At 39.6% G+C, this 17663-nt stretch overlaps 1 protein-coding gene and 1 long non-coding RNA gene across 3 annotated transcripts in view; one reads left to right on the top strand and one right to left on the bottom strand.

The window, feature by feature from the left end:
* GRIN3A (glutamate ionotropic receptor NMDA type subunit 3A) overlaps positions 1–17663 on the top strand; it is a 150601-nt gene that overhangs the window by 87777 nt on the left and 45161 nt on the right. For both annotated transcript variants that reach the window (XR_011533351.1, XM_008522467.2), the window contains exons 4-5: positions 10220–10365; positions 14388–14503. Coding sequence is in view for 1 of the 2 variants with exons in the window: in XM_008522467.2 (XP_008520689.1) it covers positions 10220–10365; positions 14388–14503 (262 nt within the window). In the remaining variant the exon portion in view is untranslated. The remainder of the gene's footprint in view (positions 1–10219; positions 10366–14387; positions 14504–17663) is intronic.
* LOC139079605 (uncharacterized) overlaps positions 8595–17663 on the bottom strand; it is a 30456-nt gene continuing 21387 nt past the window's right edge. Inside the window, exon 4 of the long non-coding RNA XR_011533352.1 lies at positions 8595–11468. This is a non-coding gene — a long non-coding RNA (uncharacterized lncRNA). The remainder of the gene's footprint in view (positions 11469–17663) is intronic.

The following is a 17663-nucleotide window of genomic DNA, read 5'->3' as shown; positions in this document are numbered from 1 at the left end:
CTTTGAGAAACCCAGTAAGACATTATCTTACCTGTAGTTGGGTTCTAGAGTCAGTTGATTAGTGTGTGTAATGACTGACTCCAACAGCATGGGCTGAAGAGCCTAGGGAAAGGTATTTCATGTCTCTGAGCTTCATTTCCTCCATCTGTGAACTGGAGTTATTAAAGAACCTGCCTCAGATGATGAATATGGAGAGCCATGCACCCAATCAGCACAATCAATGATGGCTGCTAGCATTAACAGATTGTTAGGGGCTGATTAAGCTCCTGTGGTTGGCTCTTGGGTCACATGAACAATGGCTGAACTCTTTCAATTAGCCATTTTGCAGATAAGGGAACTGCGCCTCATAGAAGTTAAGGGAATAGCTGATAAAGATGAAAACTTTTGTACTGTGTACTATAGCGATCAAGAGCATAAACCATGGAGCCACACTGGCTGCCCAGTCCTGTCATTTACTAGCTCCCTAAGCTTAGACAAGTTAGTTAGTTGCTCTCTGCCTCAGGATCCTCATCTATAAAATGGATATAATGACAGACTTAGCCTCATGAGACTGTTGTAAGGATTTAAAAAGTTAATATGTCTACAGCATTTAAACAATGCCTGGCATAGGGTGAGCTATATCATCATCATCACCATCATCGTCATCACCACCATCATCATCATCACCACAATCATTGTGATTATTATCATTCCATACTTTTTCATTTGGAAACACCAGCAGTGTTAGTAATACCAGTGGTGAAATAATTAGTCTGACATATAAGGGAGAAACGGATTTGGCTCTACAAGATTCCTCAAAATAAAGTGAGTTTTGAAGGGGGTTTTAAATAAGACAGTTGGAAGGGTCTCAGTGAACTGAAAAGGATATCCTGCTGAGATGAATAGAATACATTGAGGCCAGGGTCAGAGATGAAGCAAAACAAAATGACTTAGTGAAAGAAAGGGAACAGAACACAAAGACACAGATAGAACATTTGCAGCAGAATAGCGATAATTCCCCTGTAGAAATCCTATAAATCTTTGCTTTGGTCTCTATAGTATCTAAAGGCTAGATGCTATAAAGACCATGGTGATAGACCCCACCCTTATATTACTAAATGTGAGACAGAAAGAATCCAAGGGCTTCCAGAAGCCTAGTAACTGAGGACTGCAGTGCCATTTCATGGATGTTGCAGGGCAAATTTAGTTCAGCAAATTATTTTTTAGAGAAGGAAATAAAGACTGGAAACTTATAGTTTCATAAATAGTAGATGGGAAGTGTTGTTGAATATAGCATACTAAAAAGGATAAAGAAGGAACAGTTATTTTTATCAGCCATATTCATTTGGGGAGGGGATTATACATTGAACAGGATTATATCTGGGCCTGAGTTAGAGTTTTTCAAGCTCACCTTTGCATTATTTGTGTGACCTGGAGTAAGTCCCTTCTTAGCTTTTCTCATTGTGCGCCTAAATCTCCTTTTTGTATAGATCAGGAAACAGCACTGTGGAAAGTTCAGGTACAAAGACTGGAGTCCAACTATGTTCAGAACCCTCCTGTATGCTTATTGGCCGAGTGATCTTGGGCACATTAATTAAATGCAACCCTTAGTTTCTTGTGTGAAAGTTGGAGATGACGATAAATAGCTCATAGGGTGTTATGAGGCTTAAATTACATAATCCATGTTAAGGTTTTAGCACAATGCTTGACACATGGGGAGTGCTTGATAAATGGAAGCTACCTGTATTATTATCTATAAAAATAAATGAACAGACTAAACGATCTGTAGCATCTCCTCCTGCTACTCGTCTTTTTTCTAGCTTGGACTCCATATTTTTACAGCCTTCCCAGCCTTGACATCTCTCTTCAAGTTCAGTCCCTAGCCCCCACCTGTAACATAAATAGAGTGGAAAAAATAAGCACTACGATGGGCAGCGTGACATCAGAGATGTGTGTGAAGATGTGGTGACGCTGACAAGGGAGGAAGGAGCAGGGCTCAGTCCCTCTACAGCCACCCCCAAGACTACTACATATGGAGCACAGGTGTTTGAGCCTCACAGGGGATACAGGGTGTGCTTGTTTTAAGAAGCTTGGTCAATCCATCTCGCTTATTTTTTTAGCTTTTATGAATAGAACACAGACACCATTCAGACTGCTTGTTTTGTGATTGGAATAATATGCAAGAATGAGTTTTGTAAATAGCACAGTTCAAATGTTGCTGTTTTTCTGCTGTTGCTATAACTATGATCAACACCTTGTTTAAAAACCCAAGGGATATGGGCTCTTTGTCTTATTTCTTTAAGCTGGCACTAGTTGTTTGGATTAAATTGACCATAGGTTTGAGGAAAGCCCATCTTATCTACAGCTTCTCAAAGCAGAAGAATCTTTCCTGAAGGCAGTATAAACTAGAGATTAATAGTACCAGCCCTGAGGTTTCTGGATTCAGTTCCTTAATCTGCCACTTTCCAGTTGTGTGGCCTTGGGCAAGTTGCTTAACAGCTTTAAGCTTCAGTTCTCCATCTTTAAAACGGAGATAATGATTATACGTACCACAAAAGGATGCTGTGAGGATTAAATATAGTGATGCATTTAAGATCTTGACACAGTGCCTGGAATGAAGGAGACATCCAATAAGTGTTGACTATTACCATTATTAAAATAATGGAAGAAATAATATAGAAATAATAAATGACTCCAGCTTTGGTGAGATGGCAAGTACACAAAGTGTGCACCGAAAAGACGAGAAAGGGAGGAAAGTGGCAAAGAAGAGGATGGAATGGAAAATAACTCAGATAGAGTAAGTATGCGTGTCACTAGCCATTTCTCATAACCTCAAGCCTGTGAAGGCAGCTGCAATGGCACCTGCCCCTGGGATTTAAAATTAAATTTAAAATTAGTCCACACATCATACTAATGCTCCAATTTGAGACTTGGAACTGGAGCATTCCTGTTACTGGTACTAGAAAGAAACAAAGGACTGTAGTAGTCGGGGCCTCTCATTGAGGGATTGATACTCCACGCAGCTAGAAATGAGATGTGTCATCATCCTAAAGCCTAAATCTGCACAGTGCCAGGAAGCCTGCTGAGATTTATCAAACCTGCCTCTGTTCATTCACCTCCAAAGATGGCATCTCTTAAGTGACAGATGGGATTTTAGAATAGAGAGGAAAATTTGAAATATGAGAGTCAAGGAGATAGTTAGACCAATATTGTCTACACCAGGGGCTGGCGAACATTTTCTTTTGGGTCAGATAGTAAATACTTCAGGCTTTGTGAAACCATATAGTCTTTTCGCACCTAGTCAACTCTACTGTTGTGCAAAAGCAGTCATAGACAATACGTTAATGATGGGCATAGCTGTATTCCAGTAAAACTTGATTTACAAAACAGGTGGCAGGCTAGATTTGGCACATGGGTCATAGTTTGCTGACCCCTCATCTATCCAAGGGATGTGATACAGTGACTCAAGTTGTCAGAAGGACCTGGGCTAAAGCTCATATAAATCAAACATAATGTCAAAAAATGTGGTTGACCAGTGATTAGCTGACCTAACATAGAGGGCTTCTGACTGAAAATGAAGAGAGAGGCAGTAAAATGCTTACATTGAAATGGAAAACCTAGCTTCTGTAGAAGAAACCAGGAACAACAAGGAAAAAAGAATTGCAACAGAAAATGTACTCAGTAATTCACATTAGAAATACACTGGGTAGGGTTCAGAAATATTATTTCCAGTCTCATTTTTCTGTATTCTCATGTTCGGAGCATAAATAATAACTCAGTGAACACACGTTCTTGTTTGCTAGGGACAGTCCTAGTGTCTATTGTTCCTCTGTAATAATCAATAGTGTTCCCTTTTAACAAGAGTCCTAGTTTGCAATATAAATTATATGGCCTCATCTATTATAACCAAAATTATTTTGAAATTGTAGCACAGATAGGTATATGTTACTTAAAGTTATTGCCAAAACTTGGGCAATAACACCAGGCTATAAAGGCAGAATGTGGTGCTAGATAAGGGGAATGGCTTCAAGTCAGATAGAGTCAGATTCAAATCTTAATTTATCACTTTCTGTTGGTCTGAGACAATGTGCTGAATCTCCCAGAATCTCAATTCTTCGTATGTAATAATAAAAGTAGCAATCTCATTAGATTTAAATGTATTAGCATATAATAAACATTACTTGTTATTTTATTATTGTTGTTATTACTATTATTATTACATGTTCAAATAGATAGATTGGTTGGCTGGGACACAAAGTCATCCTTCCTATACAGAAGATTTGCTTCGAGAGGAGTGACTTCCTTGTCACTGGAGACATCCAAGCAGACACTTAACAGGTGCTTAATAGTCATGTTATAAATAAAGTCTTACTACTCAAAGTCTGGTCCATGAACAGAGGTATCAGCATTAACTGGGAGCTTGTTAGAAATGCAGACCCTCAGGCTCCAACCTAGACCTAATGAATCAGAATCTACATTTTGAAAAAACTCTAGGTGGTATATCTAGCTTTGCTATAAAGGATTCAGCTATCAGTGGATACTTAGAGTAGGTGACTTTTAAGGTCCCTCCAAACTCTGAGACCACCTCATGTTATAGAGTCCGTAGGTTTTAAGTGTATAAAACAATGTCATGGGGAGGAGCTATGGTCTCAATATCTAGTATATCCCTTTCCATTGGGCAAGTTAAGAATGGCCCTTCCCACTCAACTCCAGAGGACACTGTACTAGGTCTATTGACTCCATTTTATTTATTATTTAAGTACCAATCTCAGATAAATACAAATGTAGACCTTAAATGAAAATACTCAACATTGAGATTTGTTTTTAATCTAAAGCATCACATCTACCTTGGACACAGCAGCTTGATTGTTTCTTGAGTTTGCTTCCATTTTGTTTTGAGCCACTTTTCTGCTTTCTGTGAAAGGTCTATCTGATTGTTCTTCACGTAGATGCTCTGGGTAAAGTCCAGTGTTCTATTAATACTGAACAATTCACATACAAATAGATAGTTTGACCTTAGATATTTCCCCAAGGCCTGAAGAGGTTGACACAAATATAAACAGAATTGGAAGAGCTGGTGAACTATTTAGTTGAAATGGTAAAGAAATTTTCTTCTCTCAGGGACTTCCTGCTGAAAGTTGTAATACGGCTCAACTGCTTTAGCTCTTTGTATGCTTTATCCTCCCTCCTTAATCGGGCTTTCTGACATCCGTGGATATTTGCGTCACACACCACATGGACACACAGGATGGACTACGCTAGTCTATCAGGTTGTATCAATTGCTTCTTAGATTCCTTTTCTGATTCTAATATTCTGTGACTGTTGAGTAGCTCATTGTTTTTTTTCCACTAGAATCTCATGCACAGAAATAAAAAAAGAATATATTGTTTTGAAAGAATGAATAAAAATTAAAGGAAAAAATTAATTTTTAAGGGGAAAGAAAGACAACGAAGTGTGACAAAAGTGTCAAATTTGAAATGTATCTAACCTAAGAGAATTTCATGTTAATAATGACGATTTACTTATTACACCAATATTTATCAAGCGTCCACTATGTGCCAAGCATTGTTTTGTTGCAGTAATGATATGATGATCATAATGATAGTAATAGCAGCTAACATTTACTGAGAACCTATGACCACACTCAGAATGAGACAGGCATGAGCTCTACCCTCGTGGAAACTTATAAGCTAATAGGAAAAGCAGACATTGAACAAGTAATTCCAAGTGTCATCAATACTACATGAAATTGCAGGGCACAATGGGAGGGTGTTACAGGTGGTCTAATCTAGTCAAGGGGTCAGTGAAGTCTTCTCTGAGGAAGCGACACTTAAGACTTAGCTAGACAAAGGAAAGGTAGGTTTGAGGAGAAGGAGCATCCCAGGCACAGTGAAGACTGGGCGAGAGTTCTGATCAGGCAAAATATATATGTTGGAAGAACTAAGAGAACTGGCTACAGCTTACAGGGCCAGCGGGAAAGTGGGGAGATGAGGCTGGAGAGAAGGCAGGAGCAAGAACGTGCTGAACCTTAGGGGCCGCATGAGGAGTTTCGACTTTATCCCCAGGGCAATGGGGAGCCGTTGATAGCCATTAAGCAAGTAAGTGGCATCATCAGATTTGGGCTCTAAATCTGGATCCAATCTGACTGGATTAAGGGGAAGAGAGGGAAACTGCAGAGGGCAGAAATGATGGTGGCTTGGACTAGAGAGGTGGCAGTGTTTGTAAAACATCTCCAAGTTAGAGTGGTGTCCCAGTTGGGCTAACAAAATACTTCCTCCCATGGAGTCTGGTTATTTATGTTAATGTTGAAGGAACTTTCCATGCTCAAAACCCCAAAACCATTGCCTTCACAGGCATTAGAGCCGTGTGAGGGAGAGGTGGGAGCCTGTGCATGAAGGGTGGCTGAACATCATGGAAAGGGAAAAACCCAAAAGACTAGTCCTCACTGGAATTCTCAGCCTAAATCTGCTGGTTCCCAACTCCTTCCAGTGTCTGGGGAAGGAATGATGTACTGATGCACTCAGCAGAGAAGAGGCCCAGAGATTGCCTAGAAATAGGTCCTCGCCACGGCATAGTGTGAGGAAATGGACTTCTGAAAGGGATTCTTCTCATATAGAAGATAAAAATGTTTTAATTACTGAACTGAGATCCTCTTACCTTAAAAGGAAGGTTCGTTTCAAAAGCTTGCGTTGTAAGCTATATTGTTAGCCCCTCTTGTGCTAAGTGGGATGACTAAGCTCTCACCCACCTCTGGGTTCAAAGAATAGTTATCAATCAGTTATTCGTCAGGCATTTTATTGAGCAACCACACGATGAGAGGCGTTTGAACACAATGGTTAATTAAATGTTTTACATTGAGCTTCCAGTCAATGAAGAAGCTGAGAGTCTGGACATTAAACTATTACAAATTAAATTTGAAAAATGCAGCTGTGATAAGTTCTACAGAAGGAGGTTATGTGTATATGAGGGCTTATGAAGGGAGGATCTGGCACAGACAGCAAATTAGGGAAACGATGACTGAACTGAGAGGAGAAGGATAGGCAGAAGTTAAACTGGTGAAGAGACGATGGAAGAATAGTGGTAAATTAATTAATTCGATAAATTCATAGAGCACCTGTCAGGTGACAAGGGTCATAATCAGTAACTGATACACAAATGAATGAAGCTCAGTCTGCAGATCATGGAAAAGAACATGGGCTGAATCTTGCTAATTGCTAGCTGTGAGAATTTGGTTGTTACTTTAACTACCCAAACCTCAGCTTCTTAATCTATAACATAAGAAAATAACATCTACCTTGTAGGATTATTGTGAGAATTAAAAATGTTTACAGCCCTTAGCTCACTGCCTGGCACATAAGTAGCAAATTTTGTAAGGACCAGACCAAGGGTCACTCTGATGTAGCATCAGAAGCAGTGTTCTACAGTGGTCAGCAGCTTACTTTAGAGGCCGGCCCCATGACGTAGTGGTCAAGTTCAAGTGCTCCCCTTTGGTGGCCTGGGATTCATGGGTCCCAATCCTGGGCATTGACCTACACACTGCTCATCAAGCCATGCTGTGGCAGCATCCCACATACAAAATAGAGGAAGAGTGGCACAGATGTTAACTCAATGGCAAAAAAAAAATCACTATTTTTGATCAGAGAGGGTTTGAATCCCAGGTCCAACATATACTTGCTCTATGACCTTGGGCAAATGACAAAGTTTCTAATCTTTAGCTTCTTCATCTATAAAAATTAGATAATAGAAATACCTCATAAGTTTCTTGGGAGCATCGTAGGAGATAAAGCATGAGAAGTGTGGAAAGATGGTTAATAAACACCTAGGTGACATATTAGGTAGATACAAGGTGCTGTATCAGCACAGATAAATAAGCAGTGAATTATTTTTGTTGTTCTAGATAGGAGGGTTAAGCTAGATAAGACTAGAGTTCATATAGAAAGTATTGATCCAGGCCTTAAAAAATGAATAGATGTTGGACAGACCGAATGCTGATAAATTTGCCTTGTTCAAGCCAGCAGGTTGCAATTTGCTGTTGTGAGAATGGTAAAGGGGTCTAAGGAGAATATTTTAAAAGACTGGTGAGTTCATTGAGCAAACATTTCTCTCCAGTTGCTGCCATGAGGTGGAAGGCAGGATGATGTGGTCCATAAGAGCATGGGCTTTGAAATCAGACAGACCTGAGTTCTAATCAAGTCCCTACTACTTCCAGCTGTGTGATCTTATGCCCATCACTTCAATTCTCTGAGCTTCAGTTTAATAGTCTTTAAAAAGGAAGTAATAATAGTGCCCTCTTCGTGGAGCTGTTATGAGGATTAAATAAGATAATGCATGTAAAGCACTGAACACCATTTTTGGCCCACAAAAAATAAACGTTAGCTATTGTTATTATCGCTGATGCCTCATTAAGGTTATACTGGTATAAAACATTAGAATGTGTTCAGCGTATGGAATGATTACATTAAACACAAGGGTATGTCATATCACCTACTCAACATTGGAGCGTCCGTAGAAATCTCATAAACAACCAGGTGGTGAATTCCTCTGTGGCAATGATTGCAAGTATTTACCTTTGTGGCCCCAATAGCTCTGAAAGTTGTACAAAGCAGGCTCTCAATTAATGTTGAATAAATTAATGAGTGATTTATTTTACTGACTGATAGAAAAAATAAAGTTTTTTCTACTTATAAACATGAGGCGTGTTTCTGTAGACAATCTATAAATACATAAATACACACAATTTTGCCACCAATAGGACAACCATTGCTACCATCTTGATGTATTTTCTTCTGAGGTGTGTGTGTGTGTACAAATGTGATATATGTGGGGGATCACAGCATTTAAGATAATTATATACATATTTAATTTTGACCATGCCATACAAAAGTTTTTTCTTCGTTTATCATCCGAGCATTTGCCTTGTTTTAATATGCTTTGCAAATATGATTTATATTGTATAACATTCTATAAGGATTGCCATATAATTTATTTAACTACTGTCATATTGTTAGAACTTTAGTGTGTGTCAAAACTAATTCATCTTCAAATATGAGTTACTTGTTACCCTATTCAGTGAGTTCTTAACCTTTTGGGGTTGTAAACAACTTGAAAACCTAATTTTTTAAAAATGAAAGTCTGTACTGTCTCCCTCACAGAAGAAAACTACAACCACATATTTATATAAAATGTTGCCTACAATTTCAGGAGCTTTATAAACTCCATGAAGCCTATCCAGGGATTTCTGTCCCTGGGGCTTCAGGTCAGAACTAGTGATATCAAATATGTCAACATGAAGCAGAATAAAAAAGTGCAAAAACTTTAACGTAACAATTGAGGAGAATTGCTAAAATACTGCTGACTACAAGACATTCAACTATTCTCATAAAATGGTCCAATCCCTGTTCATTCTTGTATTTGAAATAATCTAAGTCTACATTAACAGTCCTCTACAACTTTCATGAATAATGATGTTTCTCGTGCTGTGTCTTTGTCATCCTTTGTGGCAGAGCCTCTGGAGAACTCCCGGTGCTCTACCTGTCCTCACGGTGAAGTCTCGCATCCTGGAGAACTAGGACTTTGCTGGGTCTACTCCAGCTGCCCTTTTCCTCTGTTGCTCCTAATTGTCTTACATTCCATTCATTCCATTTAAGCAAATTTACAGCATGACTCAGCACTGGATGATAGAGTCGTCAAAAGGAAAGAGATCATTTCATAATAACACCAAAAATAAATTTAACATACTTAAAATATAATACAGCAAAAAGACAGATAGACATTAAAGAGATGTATTCACTGCTTTGGGTCAGGTATATTTCAACCTCAGGATGCAAAGTTTTATCTTGGCCTTTGTGTAGTTCTAACCAAGGAGGAACACGATCTTTAATTTATTACCTTAACTTTATACTTCATCTGTTATGCAGTTTATAATAACGAGGCTGATTCTACATGCCAACTCATACATTTTCTAAAGAATTCTGATAGGTTCTCAATATGAAGCAGAAAATTGTTTTGTATTTTCTGTTTGTTGTTTCTGTCTTTTTGCTTTTGAAGATAGAACACATGTGAAAGTTGAAATAAGAGCATGTACATATGTCTGCACATTTCTGTGTAGATATTTATGACTACATGTGTTTGAAAAAATTCTAAATCATTACTAAATTCCAAAGAATGATGGAAAAGGAAAATTTTGAAAACAATTCTTAGAATAATTTATATTGAAGACATTTCTTTTTCTCTCCCCAGCTACATCATCCCTCCCAAGGCTTCCGCTTTGGAACTGTCCGGGAAAGCAGTGCTGAAGATTATGTGAGGCAAAGCTTCCCAGAGATGCATGAGTATATGAGAAGGTACAATGTACCAGCCACCCCCGACGGAGTAGAGTATCTGAAGTGAGTGTGACCTCTTGGGTCCAAAAAGTTCTCCCTGAAAGGAAAGTCAGCTACTGATGTAGTGCTTTGGCTTTTGTAAATGACAGCTAGATATACCCACTGTATATACAGTAATAGCTCACACTGTGTGAGATCCAGGAGGCAGTATGGAATAGTGTGCATTTAATTATGTGACCTAGATTACTAGTTACCTGCATAGTCCCAAGTTGGCAGTAGCTTTGCTCAAAGTGCCAGTGGGGTCATTAGTGTAGCAGATGGTGGGGGAAGTAAATGTTGGTTTGACATCACTTGAGAAAACAATGGTGCTGAAATGATCAAACACTCAAGGAATGTGGCCAGAGGATGAAGTGTCCCAAAGCAACCCTTTCCCTCACAGTGAATCTCCAAGCCTGTGGACTGCCACAAGGAAACGGAATTTATCTTAGAGATTTCCTGTAGAAAGGAAATAAAAGGCAGTGATTCCCATGCCTGCATCCTCCTCATCAGAATTTATGAGAAGCAATCAAGAGCAATCACACTTCCATGGCAGATTATCAGAGGCTGTAATTCAGTGAAGCTGAAGGCAAAGGAGGGTGCTGTGATTATAGATCTGCTCGTCTAGTCTGCCTGGGAGAAGGGAATGAATGGCTCCTGATAAGCACCACAGCCTGAGGGTGAGCGCTCCTCTCCCTCCTGCCTGATGGTCTCAGGACAATGACACACATTCAAACCTCCAACTCTTAGAATTGTGCAGCATCAGGAGACTGGTTTCTCTATGGCCAACCACAATAATCTTCCCAATGGACCGCAGAACTTGCCACTTCAAATTCTTTTTTAAGAATGGAAATGAATAAATAACGTCACGGGACTCAAGCAGTCTGTATTTCTCAAGAGCAGTAGTAATAGGCCCCAAAAGCAATTTTATGGACTTTTAACTAGAACCTAGAGAGGAAACTTTGTGCTCTCAGATTTGCAAAGTTATATATGTTCAATTTAAGCACTATGAAACGGCACTTTCAATTTTGCATAAACGTTAAAACATTAGAGTTGCTCTCTGACGGAGCTCAGTGCTCCTTTGCCTCCCCGCTCCTCTTCAGTATTCTTTCCTTCAGGCAAATTCATGGCTGAAAGAAAGAAAAAGATGTCAGAGAGACAGCAATGGCTCCCACTTAGTAATGGCTGACAAACCGTGCCCTTCTGGCACTGTGAAAACGGTGAGAGAGCCGCTGCTGTAGTCCCCACTCAGCACTCAGGGGATGCATTTATCCTGGAGGCTTCACCTGAGAAGACTCCAATGCTCAGAGTTGGCCCCACTCTAGTCTAGAGAGAAGAAATCGTTAGAAAATCAGGTACAGATAAAGAAGCTGAGACCCAAAAGAAGCTACTCGTCCATGGTAATACAGCTAGCAAGTGGTGCAGTCGGGAATAGAACCCGGTCTTTAGAATCCAAACGCTGCTGCAAGTCAGTCTAGGAACCATAGCAGAAAAGGAGGTCCTTGATGTTCAAAGAATGGTCCATGTTAAGTTAGCACCTGGGAGCTTGTGAGAAATGCAGACTCTCAGGCCCCATCTCAGAATCTGCATTTTAACAAGCTCCCCAGGTGACTCACTGATGGAAGTGAAATTGGAATATAGGCAGAGCTTATCGTTAATGCCCCTTCACTTCCTCTCTGGGCTTCTCTCTCCACTTTTGGCCCAGTCATGGCCCATGCTCTTAGCCACCACTCCAAGCAACCGCAGTCCTCGTGCTACCCCCATGACACCCCAGAGCCCTGACCTGTAGGGCACAACCCTTGAAGTTGCTTGTACAAGTCAGTTTCCTGTATTAAACCTGTCCCTCCCCTTTCCCACGAAAATTCCCTTGGGCTTAGTTCTACTCACTTAGAGCCTTGTTTCTGAAGTGACAGTATTCCAATAAATTAATCCCTGTTAAAGTATTAATTTTAGTATGTTTATTTAAGACTGTTTTTGGTAGTATATGTATTATTAAATGAATGCTAAAAAAAGACACAGCATGATTCTATAACGAGAGAAACAACTGGAGGTCCTGCCAACTATAAGGATGATTCAGTCAGTCTAGAAACTACTAATACCTGGACCACACTGGCCACTTCCTCACCAGTGACTCAGGGCTCCATGGGAATCTGTGAGCTAATTGCTTTTTGCCTTTCTATGCAATAGAGACCTGTTGTAGCTAACTTCACTTTGCAGTCCAAAATCAGGAGTAGTTATTTAAGGAAACCACTGAGACTGGACCTCAGGAATTACTGGTTAGAAAAACTGAACTCCAATTTTTTTCGATTGCTATTGCTATCACAAATATTGGTGGAGTATTGGCAAATGGTAACTTGTTGCTATGTAGATCCCAAGGTACATTCTGCTACAGGGTCAGTCAAACTTTTATTGGACAGATATCTTTCAGCTTGATTTTTATTTTTTATTGCCTGTATTCCATTAAGGTTCCTCATCATCAGCTCCTAGAAAACAATTCACATCCCCAACCCTTTCTGAACTTCCCACAGCTGTGTATCTGAGAGGTGCTTCTCATTTCCATTAAAATTAAACATGGCCTCATTATAACTTATATCCAATACCTCTGGAAAAGGGGATGCACTTTGAATTGGCTATTTCAATTTTTGGAAGAGCAGAAAGAGCAAGCAATGGTCGTTGGTACCAAGAAGGAAGGTAACCTACTTATCTGTGTCTATGTGTGGCCCAGACAAAGCCATCCGTGTAAAGATGTACTTTCTGCCCAAGGATGAATCTTAGAGGTGTCTAGGGCTGTCTTTCTCTTTTATTTTTTTGATGTGCCTTACCCATGTTCTCCTCTGAGTTTAGAGGCCACTCCTCTGTATTGAATTCCAACAGCCTCATTTTTGGCTCTAAGAGAGGAATGATCAAGCCCAGATGGAATAGAAAAGAGTTCTCTTTGCCAAGCTGTTTGGACAGCTGTTTGGACCCCCTGAGGGTTGGAAATCCTTTCTTAAATGGATGCATGTCCCACACTTTCCCAAAAAGAATTTGAGGTGGCTGAAAGCAAAGTCACTGCATACACCTTAAACAGTTCTCTTTGAGACTCCTCCTTCCTTGACCACTTTGCAAATGGAAGCTCAGCTAGTGCTGAGACATAGCCTTCCTCTAGACCACCTCTGAGCCTAGGTTCAAAAGATGCAGAGAACACATCAAGGATACACAAGGCATCTGTTGGCATCATGAACCCAGGCCACATCCAATTCACTGATACCGTCCGGGGACACCTACCTTAAATGCTTCTTGCCTGAACTGCCTCCTGGGATGGGAGTGAAACGTGAATCTCTAGAGATATATTAATAAATCAGATCACTAAGATCTATTACATATTCTTACCTTTCCATTTCTTGAATGTTAGCCTATGAACTTTAAAGAGACCTTAATTCCCTTTTTCCCAAGAGCGCTAGATCTCTTTTTTGCATTTCCTTAATACATATTCCTAAATATGAAATGATGCCTGATCTCTAAAGAATAAGATAGTGACCATGACAGAAAGAAATAAGAATTTCCACATAGTGATTAATGAGACCACCTGGCTGCAACAACTAGCAGTATAACTTGGATCAAGTTACTTCAACTGTCTGAGCATCAATTTCCTCATCTGTTAAAATGAGTAATACCACCCATCGCACAGTCATTATGAGTGATAAAATGGAGAGCAATAAATACAATGCCTAGCGCAAACAAGTCACTCAGTTAATGCAAGGGAAATGAACCTTCCCATTCAATTCAGAGGCACTCTGGCTTTTTTGTTGGATTTAGAAGTAATGAAAGGACCTGGTAGATAAACCCACTGGAAAGATGTCAGGCTCTCTTGTAAGAGTGTCTGTTTTCCCTAGTCTGTTCTCTACAGGTCAGTGAGGTGTCAACAAGGCTGAGTCAGCAGCTTGCTGGCTTGTGCTGCCCTCAATGTCCAGGTTTCTGTCCCCGAAACAAAGCCAGCTGTCAGCCTTAGTGCTTCCTGTACATTAACGAATCATTTTTCACTTTTCTTCTCTTGGTCTTAAATATAGGAATGATCCAGAGAAACTAGACGCCTTCATCATGGACAAAGCCCTTCTGGATTATGAAGTGTCAGTGGATGCTGACTGCAAACTTCTAACTGTGGGGAAGCCATTTGCCATAGAAGGTATGAATCAGTCACTTGTGATTCCCTTTTATTCAGGAGCTCAGTTTGCCAACCTCGCAAGTCACAAATGCCAAAGTCAGAGGCAAAGAGCTATTCATCTTCCTTTGTTTTCATTTTCAACTCATAAGCACTTAGCTATTAAGTTGCTGAAGTTAGGAATTTATTTTTCACCTACTCCACAAACATTTATTCACCCAATTGTTAGAAAAACAACAACAACAAAAAGCATTGTTGTTAACCAAACGATGTTTCTTCAGATACCTGGGAGTGGTGACACAGTGTAATAAAGAGGAGTCCAATTTTAATTTAACCTGCATTTCCTAATGGCCAAGTCCTATAATGAATCTGATGCAAAAACTAGAATGATTACATTTTACAACTGGAAGGACCCAGTGTTGATCTAACCCAATCTACTCACTTTATTCACAAGAAAGCCCAGGCACATTACATCACTTTTTCATAATCCCACAATTAGATGATAAGACTGGAATTAGAATCCAAATCTCATGGTTCTTAAGTAAATGTTTTTCCACTGGTTTGAAAATAAGTTAAAAATAAAAATCTTCTATAGCTTAGTAACCTTTAAGAGTCCTAAACAAAACCTTGTTTGGGATCTCAGGTTTGCCTTTCTCCCCACTGACAGCAAATTTTTGCTTCCAACTTGATCAACCAATCAATCAAACTTTGGGACCAGAGAAGGATTGCTATGTCAGTCGCTCCTTTCATTCTGGACAACAGTTGATATATGAGGCTGATGGTTCGAACCAGCAAACTTCACATCTCCCAATTCCCAGCTTCCCTTCTCTGACAGTACATGCTGCTCTCAAGACAGCCATGCTCACTTGTCAGAAAACACTTTGACTTGAAACAATACCCGGGGGGACCTAAGTTCTATTTCAAGAAAACTCTACTTTTCTGTATGTTAACTGGTGTATCAAGACTATTCTGATTCCAATTTCCCAACCACAGGTGGTCTCTGTCTCCCCTAAACACATCAGCACCTTTTTTAATTCAGTCTTTATTTTTGTGATGAATGAGAATGGAACAGCTGATGCTGTTTCTTTGCGCCTCCTCCTAAGAGAAATTAATCTCCTCTCCAGGTGCAGTGACCTCCACCTGAACCAAGGAGAGAACTCAGGAAGAGAGAGATTTTGTGGTAGTGGTCTTCTCTTAAGACCACAGTCTGAGATAGCAAAGGCAAGAAAAGAAAAGGAAAGAGAAGGAGAAAGCTAGAAAACTAAAAGAACGTTCATTATATAACCCTGTTTTTATGTAATAGTGGAAAAATTCCCATTTTTGTGGCATCTGGGGATATGGAAGGGATGTTATATTTCTTTTTCTGTCCTGGATGCACTGGGTAATTGGGGTCCCTTCTGCCATTAGCAGCTACTAACAATGAATCATTGTTAGCGGGCATAAGAATGGGGGACTCCATTTTCCACCTTTGTCTTCAGGGGGCAACCCTATCTTGTCAAAAGGCAGTGGTGAAATGGCTTGTTTGACTCTGCTGGACCCCAGTGCCAGATGCCACACAATTAACTCCCCACTGGTTTCCTGTTTACATTTCCATCTGTGCTTATGAGACATAGTGTCTTATAGTTCCCATCATCTCCAGACACCACCATGTTTTCAAAGGGGATGCATGGAAGAGTTCTCTCGGCAAGAGAGCAGAAAGACCACAGACTTGAACAGAGAGAACATTCTCATAATTGTTGGTGTATTCTAAAAAAAACCATAGCAGGTTTATTCTAGGTGAGGTGTAAATCAGAAAATTGAATTCCATACCGTCCCTGCCAACAAGTAAAAACAGAACTTGGTAAAACACAAAAGGAGGCTACTGATAAGTTAAAAACAACAGTATGATAGAGATACTAGCAAAACTCTTAATTGCTGCTTTTATTAAAAAATGTTAATCATCTCATTGATTTTTAGTGACTATTTCTCTCAACAAAATTTTTTAAATAATATATGCTTTTTTTCACAACATTTAGAACTTATGGAAATGTGGACTTCGTTATTAATTATTTCAACTTTATAGGCATAAAAATATCATCAAAGAAATTTATGAACAATTCTTACCCAGTCAGCTTACGAGATTGTTTCATACGTCCGTCTGTATCCTTTCACAGAATCTAGTACAATGCTAGGCATTTAACAGTTATGTAATAAATGATGTATTACCTATTATATAACTCATTAGTTTAGATGTGAAATACATACCTAATTCACTTACTAATGTAGTTACTCAAAAGCACCCTGATAGTCTGCATACACTTTCCCAGGTGCATAAATGACTTTGGGAATTTAGGAGGGAAAACGAAGTCCATCTTGATTCCTTCATGCTCAATGTACATTGGCTCTCTATAGTGTTGATATCACACCAGCTGTTGTTGTGACTGCCAAATACCCCTCCCAGCTTCACCATTCTGCATTTGTTTAGGCTTAAAGGTGAGGCAAATGAGAGACAGTGGCTCCACAAGGAGTTTGAAACCTTTTCATGAGTACTCAGCACAGCAAACCCAAACCATTAAGAATTCAAGAGCATGTGGAAAGGCTTTGATCATATTAAATACCACACACCAGGGGCACAAAGACATATTGCGTGCTCTTGTAAAAAAGGAAGTGTTGAGATAAATGAATACATGTCCCAAATTTATGCATTGGAGTTAGCTGACGATAAAGGTCAAATGAGAAGAAAGAGTAATGGAACCGCACAGTAATGATTTGTGACCTTTCTGCCGAAGACCTTTGCCTGTTTTTGAATTTGTTCTTTTACTTGTTTTCCACTAATTATTTAATACAGTGCTTGGAGCACTAGCTCTGGAGTGTGAGTGCCTGGGTTAAAATAGAGTTGCTGCTACTAACTGTGTTACGTTGGGCAAGTCATTTAATGTGTTCTTCTGGTTCCTCACCTGCATAATAGACTTACCAATAGTCCATCTATGATAGAGTTGTTGTGAAGATTAAGTAATACATGTAAAGCATGTACAAGCACATAGTAAGTGCCCAATAAATTATTATTGTTCAGTATATTGAATTAATACGTTGAGACCAATTCACTATACAATAATCCCAGGATAGATAATCTTCATACCTCTCAGCTTCTTCCACACACTGCCCTCTCTACTTTGACATGCGTAGGGTGAGGAAACCCATTTTT

The sequence above is a fragment of the Equus przewalskii genome, chromosome 26 (genome assembly GCF_037783145.1).
Source record: "Equus przewalskii isolate Varuska chromosome 26, EquPr2, whole genome shotgun sequence".
NCBI classification, from domain to species: domain Eukaryota; kingdom Metazoa; phylum Chordata; class Mammalia; order Perissodactyla; family Equidae; genus Equus; species Equus przewalskii.
Note: the sequence above shows the minus strand (reverse complement) of the source record. Positions and strands in the feature narration are given on the sequence as shown.